The 23,356-nt window shown below is 42.6% G+C and overlaps 1 protein-coding gene across 2 annotated transcripts in view; it reads right to left on the bottom strand.

The window, feature by feature from the left end:
* The window catches only part of cdk19 (cyclin dependent kinase 19), a 49,023-nt gene that overhangs the window by 18,748 nt on the left and 6,919 nt on the right, over positions 1-23,356 (bottom strand). For both annotated transcript variants that reach the window (XM_028952981.1, XM_028952982.1), the window contains exons 3-4: positions 10,912-11,022; positions 10,437-10,577 (exon numbers count right to left, since the gene is read on the bottom strand). In XM_028952981.1, coding sequence (XP_028808814.1) covers positions 10,437-10,577; positions 10,912-11,022 — 252 coding nt within the window. The remainder of the gene's footprint in view (positions 1-10,436; positions 10,578-10,911; positions 11,023-23,356) is intronic.

Raw genomic sequence — 23,356 nt, 5'->3', positions numbered from 1 at the left:
CAATGAATCAAACCGGTCAGTCCTCAAAGGATACGTGAAGTTCAGAAAACACTCTGCAGAGTTTTGTCTGCCAGCTATCTGGACGTCCAGGATCCGAGCCCCGCCTGTCTCGTCTTTCACGCAAACAAACCGGACTCGTAGTCTAAATGTCCTGATCCCATTACCATTGTTTAGCCATGTTTGTGCTGAAAGTGTAGACTTTATCACTTCCCCTGCTTGCTTTGCAGCGCTTCCTTCATATCTGGCTGAGCTGTGGAAGAATCACATGGGTTTAACACCTCATTTGATCTTTATATACAGCGGAATCTTTGGAGACACATTCTAAGCCTACAGTTGAGTCCAAAATTAGACAACCGCATTGAAACAAACGGAAAGTTTGCTCATAGTTTATGTAAAAGGTCAAATGTTCTTAATCCTTCACTCTCACTCTCATTTGTGCTTGAAAGGTGCCATCAACTGGAATAAAATTCGTGTTCACTAACATACTTGGCCAAAGCACGCGATTCTGATTCTGATGAACCTACTAATTACCCTATTTTACAACAAAGATTCTGCCACATTGTCCACACCAGATCGCAAATATACAACACAATGTGATGTCATCTTATTTGCCAATAGGCTAATGTGAGTCTGCTAGCCAAATATCAGCTGATAACAACATAAGGTGACAGTATGATGGCAGTCAATGGCTGATAATGAAAGTGAAAGTGAAGTGATTGTCATCGTGAAACACAGCAGCACAGCGCACGGCGCACACAACGAAATGCGCAATTCGTTGTGCTCTGCTGCGGCTTTTCACAATGACAATCACTGTGAAGCAGAAGACCAAGGTGCAAACCCCACTTAACACCATTGTGTCCCTGAGCAGGACACTTAACCCTGAGTGTCTCCAGGGGGGGACTGTCCCTGTAAATACTGACTGTAAGTCGCTCTGGATAAGGCCGTCTGATATATGCTGTAAATGTAACTTTTGAGAGCCAATTTATCGTTACTTCATCCGCATTCTGTGTTATCATGTCTCAATCTTTCATAAGCTTGTACTTTGTAAATGTTCACATGAGTGAGAACGTCACAAAATGAGCAGTACATTTGCAAGTAAAAGGAGGCGGCCCTCATCTGAAGTGTGCCATTGATCATCGGACTCCAGCGCCGGCGAGCATCTGCTTCATCATGCAACCTTCTGTTGCCAGGGCTCTCAAGTTTCCGCGGATGAATCTAACACGTCTCACTGGGCTCTGCCGCACCACAAAAACAGGGCTTGTTGCTAAGGAAACAGCTCTAATAATGAGCTCTATTATTCAAACGCACACAACGAGATCCCGTCACCTCCGAACACGGCAGCGTTGCAGCAGCTACCCGAGACTGTGAACGTGGTCTACATAGCTACATATGTACAGTACATATGTACAGTACAGCTGATTTTGTAAGTTCGCCCACTAACAAATTTCATTGGTAGGTTTATTTGAACACTGAGAATATGCATTTCAAAAGAGTTATACATGAATTTACATTTTCATGCGCATGGGCAAACTTAGAAAATCAGCAGGGGATCAATTAATTATCTCCCCCATTGTATCTATACACACACACACACACACACACACACACATACATACAGAGACACATAGATAATTTTTAGTTGCACAGATAGATTCTGGTAACATTTTTTTACTCTATGTTTACTCTATCTTAAAAGAAATATTGCATGCTGCATTACTGTTGGATCTAAAAACTTCATCTTCAGATGGAAGCCTCCACCTTCTCTCTTTTGATGCAGGATCCTGTCATTACTTATTCAGTGCTCACAGTCAAGGCTTTTGTCTGTGTTTTCGCTGTCCTGTGCACCTCATGATTAAATGAGAGCCGATTGCCGCTGTTGCGGTCACAGTCGTAAACAGTCCGCGTCGCGTGGAGCAGCACGCTGGCTGACTCTCACGCCACTCGGCTCCGCACTCTCGTTTTAGCTTCCCAATGCTACCCACATTGCTTACACCATTGTATTCCATCTGTCATATTAATGCTTCAGTCGGCCTCTCTTGAATATGCACTGAACTATGCTGGTGCATGCCGGTCAGAGGCAAGGTCATTAGAAACGCGTGCACACACACACACACACACACACACCATGTACACCAACTCACATACAGAGGGTGTGTAGTGCTGTTACATAACAGGTCAAGAGAGTGGGCAGGGCCAGCCGTATGGAGTGGTGGTGGGGGTTGTGTGGTGGGTACTGTGAGAGCGAGTGAGAGAGACGACAGAAACATTACATAAGTGCAGGACTGCTGGAGCCATAAGAGCCATGCGGTTATTCTGCACAGCTCAGCAAAAAAGGGTCTCCTGCATGAACAAGACCCTCAGGAAATGAAAAGTGCTGAGCATAATCCACACAGTACCAACCCCGACACTCTGTTCAGTCAATCTGTGGTGAAATGTCACTTTGCCTCTTACCATTTATGATGAACAGGACAATGGTGAAGGTTGAAGGGTCAATTTTTTTTCCACTGGATCACTGTAGTCATGTGCCTGTGAATATCACTCATTGGTGGACATATATGGACATTGCAGGGCAGAGTGAGAATTGATTATCGTGTTTGAAAAGCCGAAAATCATTGTCGGGGCGGATCTCGGTCTGGGCCATCCCTGGGCTGACCCACTGTTTATTGATGGCTCTTTTATTATTGTTCTATTCTTTTTGTAGTGATTCCAGATGTCTTTAAAGATCCCATATTATGAAAATTTCACCTTCTGAGATTATTTAATAATAATATGAATTCCCCTAGCCTGTCTAGGGGTCCTGCAGTGGCTAGAAATGGCGCTATGTATAAAGAGCGCCTTGGCCATTCTGTTTCGCTGTTCAGCGAGCGGCAGCTCAGATGGTTGGATCTGGAATTTGAGATAAGATCAATCTTAAGTCATTGTCACTTTAAAAAAAACAATGAAATTTAATGTGCAGTTGACTCAGTGTGCATATAATTAAGACAGAAACTAAGACAGACTTATATAGCAAGCAAAATTTACATAAGGGGAAAGGAAACTTCCCACCCCTCCCACCAACCATCATGGCTTCCAAACGTGTGAAGCATTGCAGTTGCTTGGTGATTGGATGTAAAAATGAGCCCATTTTTTTTTTTAGTTCCATCACGCGACAATCTGATGAACCAGTAGGTTCATTTATTTTTTCCTGGAAAAACGCAGACACAACTTCCTGTCTGCTCCAAACAATGTGGTTGTTGAATGGTGTTGATGATGTAATTTCCGCAAATGCCCACTCACTTGGGTTTGCGGTCCTCCTCGGCCCACCTCTCTCTTCCTCATTAGCATTTAAAGCTACAGACACAGAAATGGCGCATCCTCGCAAAATCTCATTGTGTGACTGGATAAAAGTGGCTGTAATTCTGCACCAGGGATGAATTTCAAAAAGAGACTTCAGATACATTATAAGGGGGCCACAAAGCCCGATATACAGCACAGGCCAAAAGTTTGGACACACCTTCTCCTTCAATGTGTTTTCTTTATTTTCATGACCATTTATATTGGTAGATTCTCACTGAAGGCATCAAAACTATGAATGAACACATGTGGAGTTATGTACTTAACAAAAAAAGGTGAAAAAACTGAAAATATGTTTTATATTCTAGTTTCTTCGAAATTGCCGCCCTTTGCTCTGATTACTGCTTTGCACACTCTTGGTATTCTCTCGATGAGCTTCAAGAGGTCGTCACCTGAAATGCTTTTCCAACAGTCTTGAAGGAGTTCCCAGAGGTGTTTAGCACTTGTTGGTCCAGCTCACCCCAAACCATCTGGATTGGGTTCGGGTCCGGTGACTGTGGAGGAACTTCTTCACAGGGAAGATTGAAAAAATCTGTGAGACATTCTCCACCACTAATCCTACTCTTCCTTCTGAAAATTCGACAACTACTCTAAATACATTTTCTAAGCTCACATCTGATGAAATCATTCAGATTATATCCACAGGCAACCCAACCACCTGTCCACTAGATCCAATACCTTCTGCAATGTTTCAAACTATCTCGCCTGACCTCATCCCTTTCATTTCTTATATCATAAACAGCTCAATCTCATCTGGCCATGTACCATCCGCCTTCAAAACAGCCAGGGTTCTTCCAATCCTAAAGAAACCCACTGCTGATCCTACAGACATTAACAATTACAGACCAGTTTCCCTCCTCTCATTTCTATCCAAAATCCTTGAGCGCTGTGTCTACAACCAGCTATCACTCCATTTATCACACAACAACCTCCTGGATCCTAACCAGTCTGGCTTCAGAACAGCTCATTCCACCGAGACTGCCCTTTTGGCGGTTACCGAGCAGCTACATGCAGCCAGATTGGCAAAACTGTCATCAGTTCTTATTCTCCTCGACCTATCTGCTGCATTTGACACTGTTAACCACAAGACTCTCTTGTCAATCCTGAAGAGGCTTGGAATTCGGGGCTCAGCATGGCAGTGGTTTGCTTCCTACTTTGATGAGCGATCTTACAAAGTGACTTGGAAAGGATCCACCTCTACCCCACGTAGACTCTCCACTGGTGTCCCTCAAGGCTCGGTGCTAGGTCCTCTCCTTTTCTCCCTCTACACGAGATCACTTGGTGAGGTCTTTTCCTCACATGGATTATCCTACCACTGCTATGCTGACGACACACAACTCCTCTTCTCCTTTCCTCCCTCTGATCTACATGCTGCTTCCAAAATCTCTGCATGTCTAACCGACATCTCGTCTTAGATGGCAGCCCATCACCTCCAACTCAATCCCACCAAAACTGAACTAATATTCATGTTGCAGACTCCTTCTGCAACAGCCCGCAACCTTGGGGTAACAATAGACAACCAACTCTCTTTCTCAACTCACATCAGCAATCTTTCCCGCACATGTAGATTCCTTTTCTACAATATCAGACAAATCCGCCCTTATCTGCCAACCCAGGCCACCCAGATACTGGTTCAGTCCTTATTAATCTCACGACTGGATTACTGTAACTCCCTTCTAGCTGGTCTACCACTATGTACCATCCGACCTCTACAACTCATACAAAATGCAGCAGCACGACTGATCTTCAACCTTCCCAAATTCTCCCACACCCCCCCTCTGCTATGTTCCCTCCACTGGCTCCCAGTAGCTGCACGCATCAGGTTCAAAATACTGATGCTGGCCTATAAAGCCAAACATGGAGTAGCACCATCCTACCTCACAGCCCTTATTACACCTCGCACTGCACCTCGTATACTCCGAGCCTCCAGTACTGCTCGCCTGGTCCCTCCATCTCTGAAGGTAAAAGGAAAACATTCATCTAGACTCTTCTCCATCTTGGCCCCTCGGTGGTGGAATGAACTTCCCCTCGAGGTCAGAACAGCTCAGTCACTGAGCACCTTCAAACGACAGCTCAAGACCTTCCTCTTTAAAGAATATTTAGATTAAATTGTAATCTTCTTGTTGTCGAACTTTGTGTACTGAATCTACAACAGAGTGAATAAAATAGATGTATTCATAGTTGGGGTCCTAGTGAACCGGAATTGATCTCTTCATCGATGGTAACTTGAAAGCACATTGTAAGTCGCTCTGGATAAGGGTGTCTGCCAAATGCCGTAAATGTAGGTCAGGTCTCCACTTTTTGTTAAGTACATAACTCCACATGTGTTCATTCATAGTTTTGATGCCTTCAGTGAGAATCTACCAACGTAAATGGTCATGAAAATAAAGAAAACACATTGAATGAGAAGGTGTGTCCAAACTTTTGGCCTGTACTTTAAAAGCAAAGAAATGTTTCGTGACAGGAGACCTTTAAAAATGTACTAACCAATTGAAGATTTAAAATGGCATGGAAAGTGATCAATAAATGGCTCATTATTATTAATTTAGTGAAATAAATACAAGCCAACAATAATTATAAAACTATACACTGTTATATTCATCCGGATGATTGTAACAACTCAAAAACTAGAGTTGCTGAAAAGTATGAGAAAACAATTTATTTATTTTCTTTCCTGCAACCTGAGTGGAGCTGCCACCGGGAATCAAGGACACTTGCTGTTATTTTGAAGTGGCTTCTGGGTAGAATTACCACCCAACAGCTGTTAACGCACTTCATGCGAACCGACATGCCACACTCACTTTTTAATCATTCAAAACCAATTTAGGACTTGGAGGACGGCTCAAAGCAAAAAGCCTACTTATGATAGCCAAACGCAGACTAGACCTGCAACTTGCACACAATGAACCCACAATGGCAGGAAGTGCTGGAGTGAGGCAAAACAGAGGCTACAATACGTTAACCTTGGCTTAAAGTTGGATGCAGCGTGTACACTCCATTTTGTGACAAATCCGTTCGGCAGCGGAAGAGGTGTACGACAATAACAGCCTCCCAACCTGCGCTGGGAAAAACAAGCCCTGTTGCCAAATACTGAGCTTGCACTTCGCTGTGTCTGGGTGAAATGAAATCATACGTAAGCCAGCGCATTCAAGGATTTCCTCTTGTGCCCCAAAAATATTGTTTTTTGTTTATTTATTAATTACTGTATGTATTTTATTGTATTGTGTACTGTATTGTGACGTGACCTCTAGATTGTAATGAGTGGCTTTGAAGACCATTATTTCAATGTTGGATATTCGTGTTTTCTGTGCATGGTTGTTTGATTTGTTGACCTCTACACACGTAAGATTGGCTATTGAGCTGTGTTACACTGATGTTGTCTTGAACAGTAGCATAGAAAATGCTTTTTTAGCGATCTTTAACAATCCAGATCGAAATGGCAGAAGTTAGCATCATTTAAAATTACTTGGAGACACGTGGCTGCTGAGGCGCTGGAATAAATAAAAAGTCAGCAAGGCAAGTTATCTGCCTCAATGAAGCCACACTTCCTGTGCAACGGTGGCATCTGTGATCCGTGGGGAGTTTGGTTGGAGCGCCTGATCTGAAGAGCGCCATTACTCTGTGGGATCTGCAGGAATTCCCTCCGGAGGGACGGAACTTTGACGTGGTAAACAGATTCCTCTGAACATCTGCCTCTTCATTTCTGATCACCCAGAGCTTTACTAAATAAGGCCGTTATTGTGGCCATGCCGGATGTGCCCTGATTACAATTTCAATTCACTGTCATGGTCCCAACCATACTGCTGTTTAATTAAAGGAATTAACTGCCTCAGAATTATTTTGTAATAACTTCATTAAATCATGATTCCATTTGATGCCACTGGTATGAAAAAAGGAGTAAAAACACAACAACTGAAATACAAGGCAGTGCAACACAATGTATGCAATTAATATTGCTAACAAAATTTTCGCAATGCATTAACTGTGAAAATATTCATTTCATTTTTTTGGGTCATTTACTCTCAATCACTCTCACTCATTATCCATAAATGCTTATTTCTATGCTGGATCCACCATAGGGTGCGTGCGCACACACAAACACACGATTTGCACACACCTATGGACAATTTAGAGTCACCAATTCATATACTGTGCATATCTCTGGAAACCCTAACCTTTGAACTCGTGATCTTAGAGGTGTGAGGTCATGTTTTCTCTTAATTCCTAGTTCCAGAAAATTCTTTACAGCTTATAATGTCATATATAGGGTCATTTCACTAATACCTGATGCACTAATACACTAATGCCACAGCTCCTGTGACCTTTCTTTCTTTCTCGCTCTCTCTCTCCCTCCCTCTCCCTGTGCAGTGCAGGGGAAAACAATGCATCTCTGCTCACTGGCCAGCTCTTTGAGGAGAGGCTTGTGGGAAATGAGAGAAGAGCAGAGTCCCACAGCAACAGCACATTCGTGTGGGGAGGGCAGAGGTGGAGGGACTTTCGCACCCAGCGGGACGTGCATAACAATAACAAACATCCGAGGTCTGGAGAAACACCTGCGTCTCCAATATACCCTCAGCCTTAGCTGCGGGGAGAGGCGAGCTGTGCTGGGCCTGGGGCATTCAACGATGTCAAAGAGCATGGCACCTTTCAAACTTGACAGACTCCATTCCACCCCCCACCCAAAAAACAAAAACAGACATACAGTAGCAGCCATGTAGCATTAAACTTCATCAATTTCTGAACTCATTAACAGGCTTCAGAATTATTACAAGGATAAAAAAAAAAAACATTCAAAACTTGAACATAACATTTTTTTATTTAATCAATGCTCCATTCTACATGACTCAGACGTATGGTAATATATAGTTCAAATAAACATGAATAATGTATCTAACGTTAGCTATCCTTACTGTCATTATGTCATTATATCTCTCAAAAACGCTCTAATTATTTAGCCAATTAATTACCAAGACGAACTCATTAAATGGAGAAAGATTTTAAAGACACAATGGCATAAAAATAGGTCTGGCCAATTATATGATCTTAATTGATTTTTGCGATAAAATTCAGCTCGATCTTGGAGACCAGCTTTTTTGTGATCTTTAACAAAACAGATAAAAATGGCAGAAGTTAGCATCTTTTTTTGTGCATTTACATTACTTGGAGACACGTGGCTGCTGAGGTACTGGAATAAAAAAGCAATGCACACCATACCACGAGTCATGTGGTTCACTAGGTAAAGCTAGCAAAGAGCAAAATGGCTGCAAACAGAGCCGAGGTCATGGAGATGACTTGCAGTTGACAGGAAAGTCATTGTTGACAGGAAAGGTTACACAACATCAGCTGTTTGGATATGGTTTGGTTATGGGCAAAGCGACATGGCAAATTAAGCTGCCATGTAATATCAGAAAAAAATGTGCTGAAAATCCATCAAACAATCGAATCGTTTGAGATGGGAAAGTACAGTGCATCCGGAAAGCATTCACAGTGCATATTTTGTGCCTCATCCCAAAATGGATTAAATGCATTTTGACTCAGAATTCTACACACAACATCCCATAATGACAACATGAGGTTTTGTCAAATTTATTGAAAATAAAAAAACTGAGAAATCACATGTACATAGGTATTCACAGCCTTTGCCCAATACTTTTTCAGTGCACCTTTGGCAGCAAATAATGCCTCAAGTCTTTTTTAGTTTGATGCTACAAGCTTGGCACACCTATCCTTGACCAGTTCGGCCCATTCCTCTTCGCATCAACTCACAAGCTCCATCAGGTTGGATGGGAAGCATAGATGCACACCCATTTTAAGAGTTCAAGAGCGCTCTGGAGCAGGTTTACATCCAGGATGTCTCTGTACATTGCTGCAGTCATCTTTCCCTCTGTCCTGATCTCAATTGTGAGCTTCATGGCAAAGGCTGATTTGCCAAAAACCCTCAAGTAAAAGTTTTTTCACGTTGTCATTATGGGTTACGGTGTGTAGAATTCTCAAGATTTTTCAATTTTGAAATAACAAAAAGTGAATACTTTCTGGATACACTGTATATCGTGATCAATTTTTGTGCCATATCGCCCAGCCTAGACTTGGACAGCGAAGATGGAAGGGGCTCATTTTGGAATGATCATGTTTTCTATGATTTGTTCATTCTGATGAGACATTGGTCTATTTTTTTATATGAACCATAGTTTAGCAGTTTTTGTTTAGCATTGTAGTTTCTGTAGTGTAGTGGTTATCATGATCACCTAACACACGAAAGGTCCTCGGTTCAAAACTGACCAAAAACAGACTCTTTTCTTTGTAAATCTCCCACTTGTGTCTCATAATTTTTTTATGTGGCAATAGTAATGTATCATTTATTATAATTTATTGATAAATTAGATGTGAAATAAGATGTGCAGCCACAGGGAATTAATTTGTGGGACCTTTGGCGAATGGCCTGAAAAGAAGGTCGGTGCACCTGGTGCATGTGCCTGCATGCCTTACACACACCTGGGACACCAGATAGCTTGGAAACAAACCACTACCTGCAGGAACAAAAATGGTCTTAGAAAACGGAGAACAATTGCACTGTAAGGAGGACGGTAGCTGATTCAAAAAAAATGAGCATTATTTCTTGTCAAGAGATGGATTAGACGTGTGAGGACATTTTTAAGGTGTGAAGTAGAAACTCAAAGAGAGGTGGTTTAGAATTGCCTGAACAAGGGAACTTGCCTGACAAAGCAACACACCACAGAACATCAACAACATAACATCACTACCAACAGCATGATACATCTGACCAGTGCTACAGGCTGCATCTGTTCACCAATATCCAAGTAGTCTTTACAAATCTTCTATCTATGGCTTCATTCGAATCCAATTGTCAGAAATCCCTCGTAATAATGAGAACATTAATTCCTCTACTTCCATGACCAAAAAAAAAGGAATGTCTTTTGGACGAATGGCATTCAACCCTTCAGTAACTGGAGATTCTCGTGGTTCTTCTTTTTTTGGTTTGGTTTGTCTGACAGAAAACAATCCAAAAACCCTACCCAGCAAGAGAACTGCAGCATGTCTGATACACACGTCTGAAGTTCAACTCTGAGTGTGAGGGTACTGACCAGGTCTCTGTGCAGCACCCAGTTGGCGTGGAGGTAATGAATGCCGTCCAGGATCTGGTACAGAAGCGACTTCACCATCCCCCTCGGCAGCTGCATCGGCTTCTTGTTGGCCTTGGAGGCTCGATGGAACTTTATGATGTGCTGCAGGCAGAAGGTGACAGAAGCAGCCATTGACCAATCGCACAACCAGTCTGAACACTGAGCCAGACAACCGGTCACAGTCACAGGTTCAAATCCCACTTACTACCATTGTGTCCCTGAGCAAGACACTACCACTATTAAAATACCAGCTAAAGTCCGGGTGCATGAATCTTTCAATGCAGCAAAGAATCGGTCGCACTAGTCATCTGTGTAATATGAATAAACACAGGGGACACATGGTAATTATAGGAGACTGTCCTTGGTCCAAGTGACATGGACTAGGTGCTGAACAACCAGTGACATTCACCAACCTGTCCTCTGCAATGCAACTCACCCAAAGGTCGTGTTCAGCATAGTCGAAGAGGAGCCAGACCTTCCGGTCACTGTGGGACAGAAACACCTTCTGCAGGGCGATTACGTTGGGGTGCTTCAGTTCCCTCAAGAGCTGTTGAACAGGGCAGATGACAAATACACATAAACCAAACCAATCATTCATGATACATTATGAATCATTTATTCCTGTTACACTAGGACTAATTACTGGAGATCTATAAGTTACTAATAAGCACATTAAAAGCTACTTACTGCCCAACTGACAAGCTGCAGCACATTCATTAAGATACAATATATTCTGATATGACAATTGACACATAATTAAATTCCCTCAGCAATGTCAAGGACGATCCTTTGTCCAAGTTCTGTACTGTTTCACAATGCCAAAAAAGCCTACCCAGCTAGTTTTGTTCAAAAATGACAACGGCATTAATAGGGTTTCATTTGAAACCCTTACTTATTTTCTGATTCTGAAGAAATTATTACATAAGCATTGATTGTGACCTTGTCTTTATTACACAGCCTTTCAGTGTTGTTACCCCTCCTTCACCACCCTCACTCACACCAAGGTCATTAGGGTCATGAGTCCATTAAGGCTTTAAACTGCGTGTGTGCTCTGAGAATGTAAGACATTAAGCAGTTCAGTAAGCAAACAGGGCCAGATTCCAATCAATGTTCATTCATTTGAATATAAACTACTCACATATAAATGAAATAATATCATTATGTAACCAGCACGCTATCCAATTGTCAGGTAGAAAAAAAATCCTAATCAATGCAAGAAAAAAATCGTTCACTTCGCCTCTAAAGGTCATGGCTGGCCGGTGTGGAGAAATCGTAGGAAATCAGCACGTCTGCATGTAATGCTGTTTACAACCAGCAGAAGCTGAAACCGGTTCTGTCGAGGCACCACTGCATAATTCAGAGCTGGGCTTGATGTGATTACTCCATGCAATCTGACCTGAGATCAATGCAGACCTCTCTTTCTCTCTCTCTCTCTCTCTCTCTCTCTCTCCTCTGCAGCAGGACTGTAATTTCAGCATCTCTGTTGACACAGACAGAGTTACTGGCAAGAACTGCTTTCAGCTGCATCTGCAGCATACTGAACTGAGTGTACTGACTCTCACACACACAAACACACACACACACACACACTCCTTCTTGGCTTTACCCTCACCCTTGAATGCGGACCTTTTTACAAAACCACAAGAACACTATAGCTACAAACTAATGATATGCCTCTTCTTAACCTCTATTAGACTGTAACATTTACATTTACAGCATTTATCAGACCCTTTATCCAGAGCCACTTACAATCAGTATTTACAGAGACAGTCCCCCCCTGGAGCAACTTAGGGTTAAGTGTCTTGCTCAGGGACACAATGGTAGTAAGTGGGGTTTCTGATGTGTAACACGCTAGGTTACTACCACTTGTAAGTCATTTTATAAGAACCTAACTTTTACATATACCCAACAAAATGTTCCTACAACAATGAGGATATTTTATGCTCATTAAAATGGGTAATATGTGACCTAAAGCAGTGTGGACCTGCCATACAAATGAATTTAAATAGCGAAATCCTATACAGCAACATCAGTGCAGTATGGTACGATGCGATGATAATGGTGGTGTCAGCCGTGATTTAATCCGGCTGTCAGGACAAACCACTTTCCAGTGGAATACTGGTGTTAGTGTGAAAGTGTCATTTGTCATTGTCATTGACAATGAATGTGCCCTCTGCATTTTACCATCACCCTTGGTGAGCAGTGGGCAGCCATGAAAGGTGCCCGGGGAGCAGTGTGTGGGGACGGTACCTTGCTCAAGGGGACCTCAGATTTCAACCCACATCCCTTCAGTTATAAGTCCGCTTCCTTACCCACTAAGCCAGTGGCTTTTTTACCTGAAGCCCCCACCGCCTACCCCCAACCTCAATTCCTTTCGCAATGCACACATTAAAAAAGCGATTGTGTTTTGCCAATTAAAAGTTTCAAATTAAACAGCAGTTGTAGGTTCTTGTTCTTATTCTCCTTGTTGGGAACCCCGACACACAAACAGGCACACACTCAGTGTTAAACTCAAATGAGCACAAATCCAGATTCTGAGTGAAAGATCAACCCAACGTTTTCTTGTCACTGGAACTGGGGTTCTAAGATTTAGCCATTTATTCTGTCAATCTCTTGTTCCATTCTCCCAATTCAACTCTGCTCATACACAATTTCACTTCATTTACTTTTTTTTTGTTGCCATTTCAAGCACTGGCCTTGCTTTTGTCGCACAGTCAGATGGGACATTTTTATCCATGTGCAAACACAATTAAAGATACCTACAGTGCCTTTGAGGCAGGAATCTGTTGTGAGTGACCTGTGATGCTGCACTTGGCATCCAGGCACCCACCCCAGGGAAGAAACGGGCACCCGGGTGAGGAAACGGGCACCCAGGGGAGAGCTTTCCGTGACTAATGCGCTGTCGCCTCTCAGCCTTTGTGCATGTTTTCCACTGATGGAAATCTTACACACACACATACTGACAGACTTGTGCACACTTACAGTCTCTGACAAAAGTCTTGTCGTTTATCTATGTAGTGTTAGAAATAGCTCATATGAAAAGCTAAAACCTACCAAATGAAGTTTAATGCATTGAAATGAATTAGTTTCACAGAAAAAAGATTTCATTTAATCATTAAAAGTGGGTGGTAGTAGCCTAGTGGTTGACACACTCGCCCATGAACCAGAAGACCCAGGTTCAAATCCCACTTACTTCCATTGTGTCCTTGAGAAAGACACTTAACCCTGAGTGTCTCCAGGGGGACTGTCCCTGTAACTACTGATTGTAAGTCGATCTGGATAAGGGTGTCTTATAAATGCTGTAAATGTAAAAGTAATCAAGACACAAGGGTCAAATTCTGGCAGGACTAAAGTTTTGTCACCTATACAGAAACTGAACAAATTTACTGCAAATACAAAAATATGTCAGCAAATTAAGTAGTGGTGCTTCGTGATCCAAATTTAATATCTTGTATGACTTCCATGAGCTTGAAGGACTGCATCCATGCGGTTTGGCAAGGATTCATACAATTTATTGATGAAGTGATCAGGAATAGCAAAGAAAGCTGTCTTGCAAGCCTCCCAGTGTTCATCAATATTTGTAGGTTTCGTCTTCCATGCTTCCTCTTTCATCCTACCCCACACATGCTCAATGATGTTCATGTCTGGTGACTAGGCTGGCCAATCCTGGAGCATCTTGATCTTCTTCGGCTTGAGGAACTTTGATCTGGAGATGGAAGTATGTGATGGCGCACCATCCTGCTGCAGAATTTGGCCTCTTTTATGGTTGGGAATATAAAAGGTAGCTAAGATTTCTTGGTATTTCAGACTATTGATGTTGCCTTCCACCCTGTAGATCTCTCGCCCACCCCCATACTGGATGTAACCCCAGACTTTTCTGCCATCCAACTTTACTGTTTTCTGGGTGAATCTCGGATCCATGTTGGCTCCAGTAGGTCTCGTGTAGTGCTGCACGATGAATCTAATCGCAATCGTAATCGCGATGTCAGTCTGTGCGATTACATGAATGCAAAAAGCTGCGACATGGATTGTACATGGATTGGATCGGCAACATATCCGATCCATTCTCTCATTCTCTCAAAGTTTGTGAGCTGACTGAAGTCTCACTTCAGTCGGATGTGACGTGTTTGGTTACATGACTTTCGATTCGGAGACACGGGTAGACGCAGCATGACGAGCTGCATCGTACGTCAAAGTCGCCGCCATATTGCGATAGGCTGTGCTGTCTAGCATATACATGTCTAGGGAGAGAAGTGCATAAAAATGCCTCCCTCTTGTGCTGCTTGGGGCTGTACAAACCGCTGTACGCTCCAAACCAGATCCCGGGGATTACATTTCATAGGTAAGGCTGGACAATTGTTTTGAATATATTTGGCAATTATAAAATCCCGTTTTATAAGTCTTAGCCTTAGCTAAGCTAGGCTAAGCTAGCAAAGCTATGCATTCCTGTGTTCAAGTCAGCCTCCAAACAACGTTTTGGCTAAACGTAGGCATTTAGACTGTTCTTAGCTGTTTAGTTAACTTTTCTCAAGCTTTGAAGGTTTCCTAAAGAAATTCACCTCAGTTTACAAATCTTAACCTTAGCTAAGTTAGCAAAGCTATGCATCCCTGAGCTCAAGTCAGCCTCCAAACAACGTTTTGGTTAAACGTAAGAACTACAATACGGGATTTTATAATGGCCAAACATAATCAAAACAGTTGTTTAGCCTTACCAGGGTTTGTCGTTCGACAGTAATGTAAAAGAGTTTTTTTGTGATTTATTTAATTTTGTAGAATATTCTATTTTGAAAGCACAGTAGTTTGTATGTTTCACTTTGAAATTAAACATTTCACTATTAGTATGCGACTTTTCATTGATATACAAGCAAGTGTCCTTTATCATATCGCAATCGATCAAATATTGATCTCAATAATCGCAATATGTATTTTTCCCCAAATCATGCAGCCCTAGTCTCCTGCAATATTTGCGGTGACTTTGGTGTAATTCAACAGAAGATTCATCTGAGAATCCACCTTCTGCCACTTTTCCATCATCCATCGATTTAGCAGGCAGTGGGCCTTGGCAAATGCCACACGTTTTTTTCAATTGTCTTTTGTTTACTGCTGGCTTCTGCGCACTGATTCAACCAAGGAGGCCATTTGGAGACAGAATCCGACAAACTGTTCTGGTTGACACAGGGACTTAAGGTGACCAGGTCTCATGGAACTCTGCTGCAGTGAAACATGGGCTGGCCTTCGATTTTCTAGCCAACAAACGGTTCTCTCAAGCAGTTGTCTTGCAGGGTCTGCCTGAGCTTGTCAAAAACGTATCCAGTATCTTCAAATCACATTGAAGGTGTCTGCCACATCAGCAGTGGATCTGGTCTTCAGCCTCTTCATAATCAACACTTTAGTCTCAGGGTGAATGTTAGGCATGTTTGCAGAGGTCTAGTTGCAGTTGATGTGAAGGTCTAGTGTACTGGGGTTCTTTTTATACACACCTGAGACCTTATTCATCCATTATTAGTCACAGGTGAAGCTCATATGACAAGGAGACAACACTTATGTCTTTGCAAAAATTGACTCAATGGTCTTTACCAAGCTTTGAATAGTAGAATACTTTTTGACAGTTCCATTTTGCACTGAAACATTATTAAAAAAGCTGTTGGAAATAAAATGAGCCATTTCTTGAGTTTGTATATACATTCTATGCATAGGATATTGTTGATAATCCTTACTAATTCCTATTGATCTCTGATCTATTGATCTCTGCATGAGGTGAACAGAGCTGCAGCGCAACCCTGATCCCTTTCCCATCAGCACCCCATGCACCTGCCCCCAGACTTCCCCTTCCTCTTCCTGTTCTTGTCATCTTGTTGTGTCTGTTTATCCCTGCTGAAGTTTCTGGCTCGACTCTGCTTTGCATTCTGCCGAGTTCGTGCGAGTCTCCTTGCAACCTGCTTCTTCTTTCCCTAACTCCAATGTTTTTATCGATTTGCTTGTTGATCTGTGTTAATACGACACTAGAGGGGCTACAATTTCTCTTGACAGCAAGCATCACAGAACTCACATCTTTTGGAAACAAATACAATTTTGCATCACCATCAACTCCCAAAGTGTCTAGTACTGCCAACAACATAGGACTGATGAAATTAGTAAAAGCAATCGAGGTTGCATATGTAAATTTCTGTGCTGGGAAAGGCACCCTTTTTGAGAAAAATAAAGCTACGTTGAAAAGCGAGGAGGAGGGTGGCAACACATTCAGAAAAACAGGTTAAAAAAGGGACAGAAAGGCAGTAACAGAGGAAGGGAGGAGGGCAAGGATTGCCGAGGGCAGATTAATGATCTAGCCTCCCACTGGATATGCCCACAGTGTGCTGAGTCCATGCATTGCTGTGCTTGAAATAAGAGTGTGGCGGGAAAGAGAGAAAGTTGGAACAGTTACGGGTCCAGAGAAACACTGAACCTCTGTCTGCAGACCACGTGTCTGAACGCCACTTTCCGTTTTTTTTCCTGCCCACACCAGAAATGACCGTGGCATTCGATGAATCCAAGCTCCTCTGTTAAAACACGTTCTTCTTAGGTTTGTTGCTTAACTCTACTTGAATGACAGCATTCAGTTAAATATACGGACGTGCAATGTGTGCAATGAGCACAGAGGGGTATCGAGAACCAGTATAAAGTGATACTGGACTGGTCGCTACTGAAATACCCAATGATCTCCTGGAAAAATGGTCCTTAATTATTCCCTAACAACGTCCATACAGCCAGCAACAGTCCGTCATGTGTGAGTTGGGTAGCTGTGCTCGCATTCCATGCTCTCTGATCACCACAGTGTACTGAACAAAGTGTTGTAAATTATGTTGTGAAGACCCTGCCAGAGGCACAAAGACGTGCCAAACAATAGTTGTGTGAAGAGAGGGTAAGACTAGCAACCAAATGAAGTAAAAGTGCATGCAAAAAAATGTGTCCTCTGCATTTAACCCAAGATTCAAGGATCAAGATTTTATTTGTCACATATATAGTTATAGTAGTACAACACGCAGTGAGATGCATCCTGAACCACTCTGTTTTGACTGCATAGTTAAGTAGTTATATCATTAAATAAAATAGAATAAGGAAGAAAATAAAATAGAATAGAATAAAAGGAGAGTAAGGCTAGTAAAATTAGTAAAAAAAATTAGAGACATGGACATCATGGGTAGTGGATATGCATTCTGATAAAGTGCATTGTGCAATAACTTGAGTAACAGTAACAGATTGCAGTAGACAACAGAGGACATTCAGACGGTCAGGGTGTGATGTGTGGTGGCATGTCCTCGCTCAGCATCCTTATGGTCTGAGGGTAAAGACTCCTCCTGAGTCTCTCAGTCCTGGCCGTGATGCTTCGGAGGCTTGTGCCCAATTTTAGGAGTTTAACAATCAGCCTTAGTGAGCAGTGGGATAGCAGTGTGTGGTGATGGTTCCTTGCACAAGGGGACCTCGGTGGCACCTTTGTGTTTTGGGATTTTAACCCGCAACCCTTCATTACAAATCTGCTGAAACAAATGAAAAAGTGCAGCATGTTCGGCGTTTTGGTTGCCACCATGCTCCACCTCACCTCCTGGCTTCAAAACAGACTGTACTGACCTTGTGAAGTATAAAAAATTAAGTTATAAACTAAAATCGTGTCCCTCACTAAAAATATGACCACAAACAAAACTGTTACCAAGACAAATTTCATTGGTGAGGTTTAAGTGCTAACAATGAACATTTCTCTAAAAGCTTTATATTAAAACTAGGTCTGTTAACACATCAATGTGTGTAATGCGTCAACACTTGAGGGTGTCTGCTGTGCAATAAGCACATGAGCAGCAACCAGTCCTTGTTTAGCTGGCTCAACCCGCAATAAACCCGCCTGATTGGCCAATGTGTTCGTGCTCAGGACAACAGCGGTTTGCAGGAAAACGAATGGTGGGAAAAATGGCTTACTATGCATGAGGTTACAAGCGAGACTTAAAATTTCACCTGGTCATGATTTTGCAAGTAAACCACATTGAAAGCCCTACTGAGCATAGTTTTAATGTGCAAAATATTTAATGTGTTAATGTATTTTTGTTGAAATTGATTTAAAACTGCTATAAAAAACTGGATTGTTTAGGGACTGGAATCAAAAAAAGTGTCATTCTGACATTTAATAATAACGGCTTTCTAGGCACAAATACTATAATCTCTGGATCAAAGTAAAGAAAAGTTGTCTTTAAAGGTCCCCTATTATGAAAATGATGAGTTCCCCTAGCCTGTCTGTGGCCCTGCATTGGCTAGAAATTGCGTTATGTATAAAGAGCGCTTTGGCCATTCTGATTCGCCTATCAGAGAGCGGCAGCTCTGGAATTTGGAAAGGTTTCCATGCTATTTCCCACCCCTCCCCTAAAACATTATCTCCCTTAACATGGTCATAGTTTGAAGACATGCGAAGCATTGTAGTTGCTCTGTGATTGGATGTAAAAATGAGCACAAATGTATTTTTTATTTCTGTCACGCGAGACTGAGGAGCCAGTGGGTTAATTCAATTTCTTTCTGGAAAAACGCCGACACGAATTCTACAGGCCGCTCTCCTGCTCGTCCTGCCTCTCTCCTCCTCATTTGCATGTAAAGCTACAGACACCGAAATGGCGTGTCCTGGGGAAAACTCATTGTGTGACTGGATAAAAGTTGGTGCAATTCTGCACCACGGCTGAATTTCAGAATGAGACTTCAGATACAGTATCAGCCCGATATAAAAGCAAGGACTTAAAAAAAAAAAAATGTACATTCATTGTGTAGAACTACACTTGCGTTGTTTCACCACGTAGTCCAAGAACTGTAAACCTTTCCCGCTACTAGGCAAACAAAGTTCAAGCATCCTGAGCTTTCAATCCAAGGAAATCAGTATCGTGCACAACAGGCGATATGACCTTCTACAAATCCTCCCGCTAATGCCGCGACCTTGATTAAACAAAAGTGATTGTTGGGACGTTATTTCAATTGGCGTTTTGTTCTGGCGAAGGTTACATTCTCCACCGGCGTCAGGGCTCAAAGGAACCGCAGTGGTTTTGAAGCACAATGCTGCCGATGATTTCAGGCCAGTCGTATTTACAAGGCATTCACCAAGCTCTTTCATCGTGGTGCCAAAAAGCTCTAGGCCCAAGCTACTTAAAATAAAGACATAATACAAATAACAACCACCTGCTCAGCTCAGAAGAGTAACAAGTGCAACTTTGTTGAAGGAGACACAGGCCCTAGTTTTTAAAGGTTTGTCTCAAACTTCAAGAGTCACAGGTGCCATAACTGGGATTAAACAGCAGTATTTGACCTATATGGGATTTTTTTCAATGGCCTCTGTTGTCTGCAAGCAGTTTTGCCCATATTTTCAATAGGCAATGGGTACTTGCTCTCGCTTGAAAGTTTCTTAAAAAAAAACACCAAGGTAAGTGTTGCGTTTTCTTGAAGGTCATACTTGCTTTGACCATCTATTTGCTGTTTTATCTTTTTCCGGTTTTGGATGAAAATCTACATATTCTCTATGTCATCTTATTTACATATTGTCTATGCAGGTATTCTCAAATGATCCATAACAGTACGTAATTAAAGTGAAAGGGAATTAATTGTCATTGTGATACACTGCAGCACAGCACACGGGGACAAACGTGTCCTCTGCATTTAACCATCCTCCTTGGTGAGCAGTGGGCAGCCATGAAAGTCGCACAGGGAGCAGTGTGTGGGGGCGATCGCGATCCGAACCGGCAACCTTATGATTACGGGGGCCACTTCCTTAACCTCTAGGCCACCAATGCCCCATAAACCCACAAACAATCCTAAAGAGCCGTTTACTGAAGACCACATGCTAACCAGCTAGCAGTCTGGTGTCCAACCTGGTAATACCACAGTACGCCACAAGAGGCACCAGTAGGTCACCGAAGCATTAAGTGGGCCTTCGGAGGCCTTCAGATATACGCATTTATCAATGCCTGCACGGATCCGGATCGGGTACCACACTCGGAAATACACAGCGACCGGCAGATTACTGACAGATTGAAGGCTTGTTTTATTTGATTTAATATCATTTTTAATGATATTTAAGGACTTTTTAAAGAACTGTGGGAACTCTGTTGTGTGCTCTGTGCTCTCGCCCAAAACGAATGACTTGTGTATCAACTATGTCCGCGGAAGGCAGGTATGATCAAAATCCCTCCCGTTGGCCAAATTTATTTCACATAACTTTTTTACCATTTATACCGTACTACCACATATTTAAAAAATACTCCCCTGAGATCCTATTCTACCCTCTTGTCAGTCATTTTCAAGATAAATGCCCATCGCTTGTTAACAGGTTGTCAATGAACAGTAAAGACTACAATGTCCGGGAGCATTAAATGTTCACATGTGCTCAGGTCAGTGTGATGCCCTGCTCATCTGAGTGAAGACTGAAGTAACCAAATTGTGCTTTTGTGGTCATTTATTTGTGTGTCTATTGATTAAAAAGGTGTGGGTGCAACGTTTTCCACCTTAATCAGAATCAAAATTGTTTGCCCCATTAAAGGTAACATTGTCTGGCATTAAGCAGATTAGAGAGCTGGCTGTGCTAAAGGGCCCTGAATGCCTGTTAGACAAATACCCAACTAAGACAGATCAGGACAAACAAGGCCAACAAACACGTATCCCGTTGTGGGTATTGTTCGTTAATCTCTATATAAGAGCGATCAAGCTCACATTACTCAGTGTTTGTCAATGTGTGCGTCTGCTTGTGTGTGCAGAGAGGGATTTACCTGAGAATGGCTGAAATCTGGTACACCAAGGTTTCTGGGGTGAAGTTCCTCTTTAAGCTCTTTAGATTCCGCGTTGCACAAATGGATCGTTTGTAAATGCCTCGCTTCTTCGTACAAAGAAGTAGGGATGTGTGGATAAGTTACAGTCAGTCGCTGTCACAAGTCCCCTTGCGTTACAAGTTTTGCATGCACTAAAACAGACCATGCATTATGCCTGCTCCACAGCGCATGCTCTGTCCAGGCGTCACCCGTGGTCTGGTCTGACCCGACCATTTCTCCTCCCACGACAAAACAGCGAGCTCGTCAGCCCACGTGACAACAGAATCCTGAACCACCAAGGTGCCAATGAGCAAAGCCCCGTCCTCACGCACTGCTCCCCTTTCACACTGTGTTTAACCAAGGGAAAGCAGAGGACACATTTCGTTGTGTCACCGAGTGCTGTGCTGCAGTGTTTCACAATGACAATCACTTCACTTCTTACCTCTGCATCCCTGCCACATCAACAGCATCTGCAGCAGGTAACGTATCCGCAAAGAAAAGAGCGAGCCTGAGCCAGGAGCATGTGGACATGCTCACATTTTGCATTGCAATGAAAAGTGTCTGAACAAAAGCAGTGAGAGAGAGTAAGTGTGTGTGGAAATTAATGCTTCTTGTTTTTTAATCTGATTCTACGATTAATAAAAATGAATCAAAAATAATAATCGACAGATTAATCTATTATTAATCTATTAATAATCATTAGTTGCAGCCCTAATAACCACATGTGCCCAAAGTAATAGCTAATCCAATAGCTGGAATATTTTTGTCCAGGATGTCCAGGAACAAAATTTACCCAGTAGGAAGAAGTCCAGGATGAACAGGAAAGCTTTTATCATTTGTAAACAATGTACACTGGCACAAAGTGTCCAATGAAATAACACTGCTAAAGAGAGAGTGGGGGGGGGGGTCAAAGGTGAGAGTATTGTAATATGTGACTAAATGTTTAATACTAAATCTTGCGCAAAAGGGTGCTCAGCAGCTTCGCATTAAGCACAATGCGTTTGTCAAACCATTCCAAAGGGTCAGCAAATATGTTATAATACATCATACATGTTTTTTCGTTACTGACATCCCAGGATTCAAAGGTCACATTCTATCCTAGGGCAACCCAGAAGGGTGAGATGAGGATTTCCTGATACCTCCTCAAAGCCTGTTCAGTTGTCTGCAGTAAACCATTACCACATGGCAGTGGCCAGCTTTTAGCACCAAAACACAAACCCTGCCCTCACATACACACACACACACATACCACACGTACACATACACACTCGGAGCACAAATACACTATTGTTCTGGCCAAGTCAGGCCACTGAGGGGTGAAGACTAGTTTTAGTGTCAAGTTTATCTCACTAAATTACTACCAGTCCACCCGCTGGACACTGGAGATGCTCACTCATGGTGATGCTACATTGTGAAATACTGCTGCTCACTTATTAACACGAAAAGGCAACAAACATTAAACTACAAAATCGTCACGAACAGAAAAATAAGGTCCTCGTAATGAAGGACCCACTGTTGCTTCAAGAATAGCCTGTAGTTGCTGTCTTTAACATTGAATGTGTTCGGATGACACAGCAACATCCTCATTCTTTCTCAATGCAAAACCATTTCCATAACAGCATCTGTGCAATATGCCCTACTTTTGTAGAGTTCCGTCCTCTCTGACGAAGGGAGGCTGAAGTCTCAAAATGACAGTGGCTGTAGTGACTGCATAAGAGACATTTCTCCGAAAAAAAAAAAAAAACCCTGAATGCGGCAGACTCGTGCTAATCAATGCAACGCAGCACGGCACTCAGGAGTGTGGCAGGAAGGAAATTCCCCAGAACAGTGGACTGATGACACTCGTAAGCAACGCGCCCACCCTGCAGCGGCATGGAGGTGACAGGCCGCTGACTCACGCGCCCGGCTGCTGCAATGTCTGCAGCAACACAGCAAGGGACGCCGGCCTGGTCAAAACATCCCCCTTGAGGGCTTTTCTTCATCAGACCTTGACTAGTGCGATAGCTGCAGAGACGCTGTGAAAGCGGAGGAAACATCTGACATGTTGTCATTTTATCAGGGCTTGGTTAATATCAC

Source organism: Denticeps clupeoides, chromosome 14, assembly GCF_900700375.1.
Source record: "Denticeps clupeoides chromosome 14, fDenClu1.1, whole genome shotgun sequence".
NCBI lineage: Eukaryota > Metazoa > Chordata > Actinopteri > Clupeiformes > Denticipitidae > Denticeps > Denticeps clupeoides.
The sequence above is the reverse complement of the archived record's forward strand: the minus strand, read 5'-3'. Positions and strand labels throughout refer to the sequence as shown.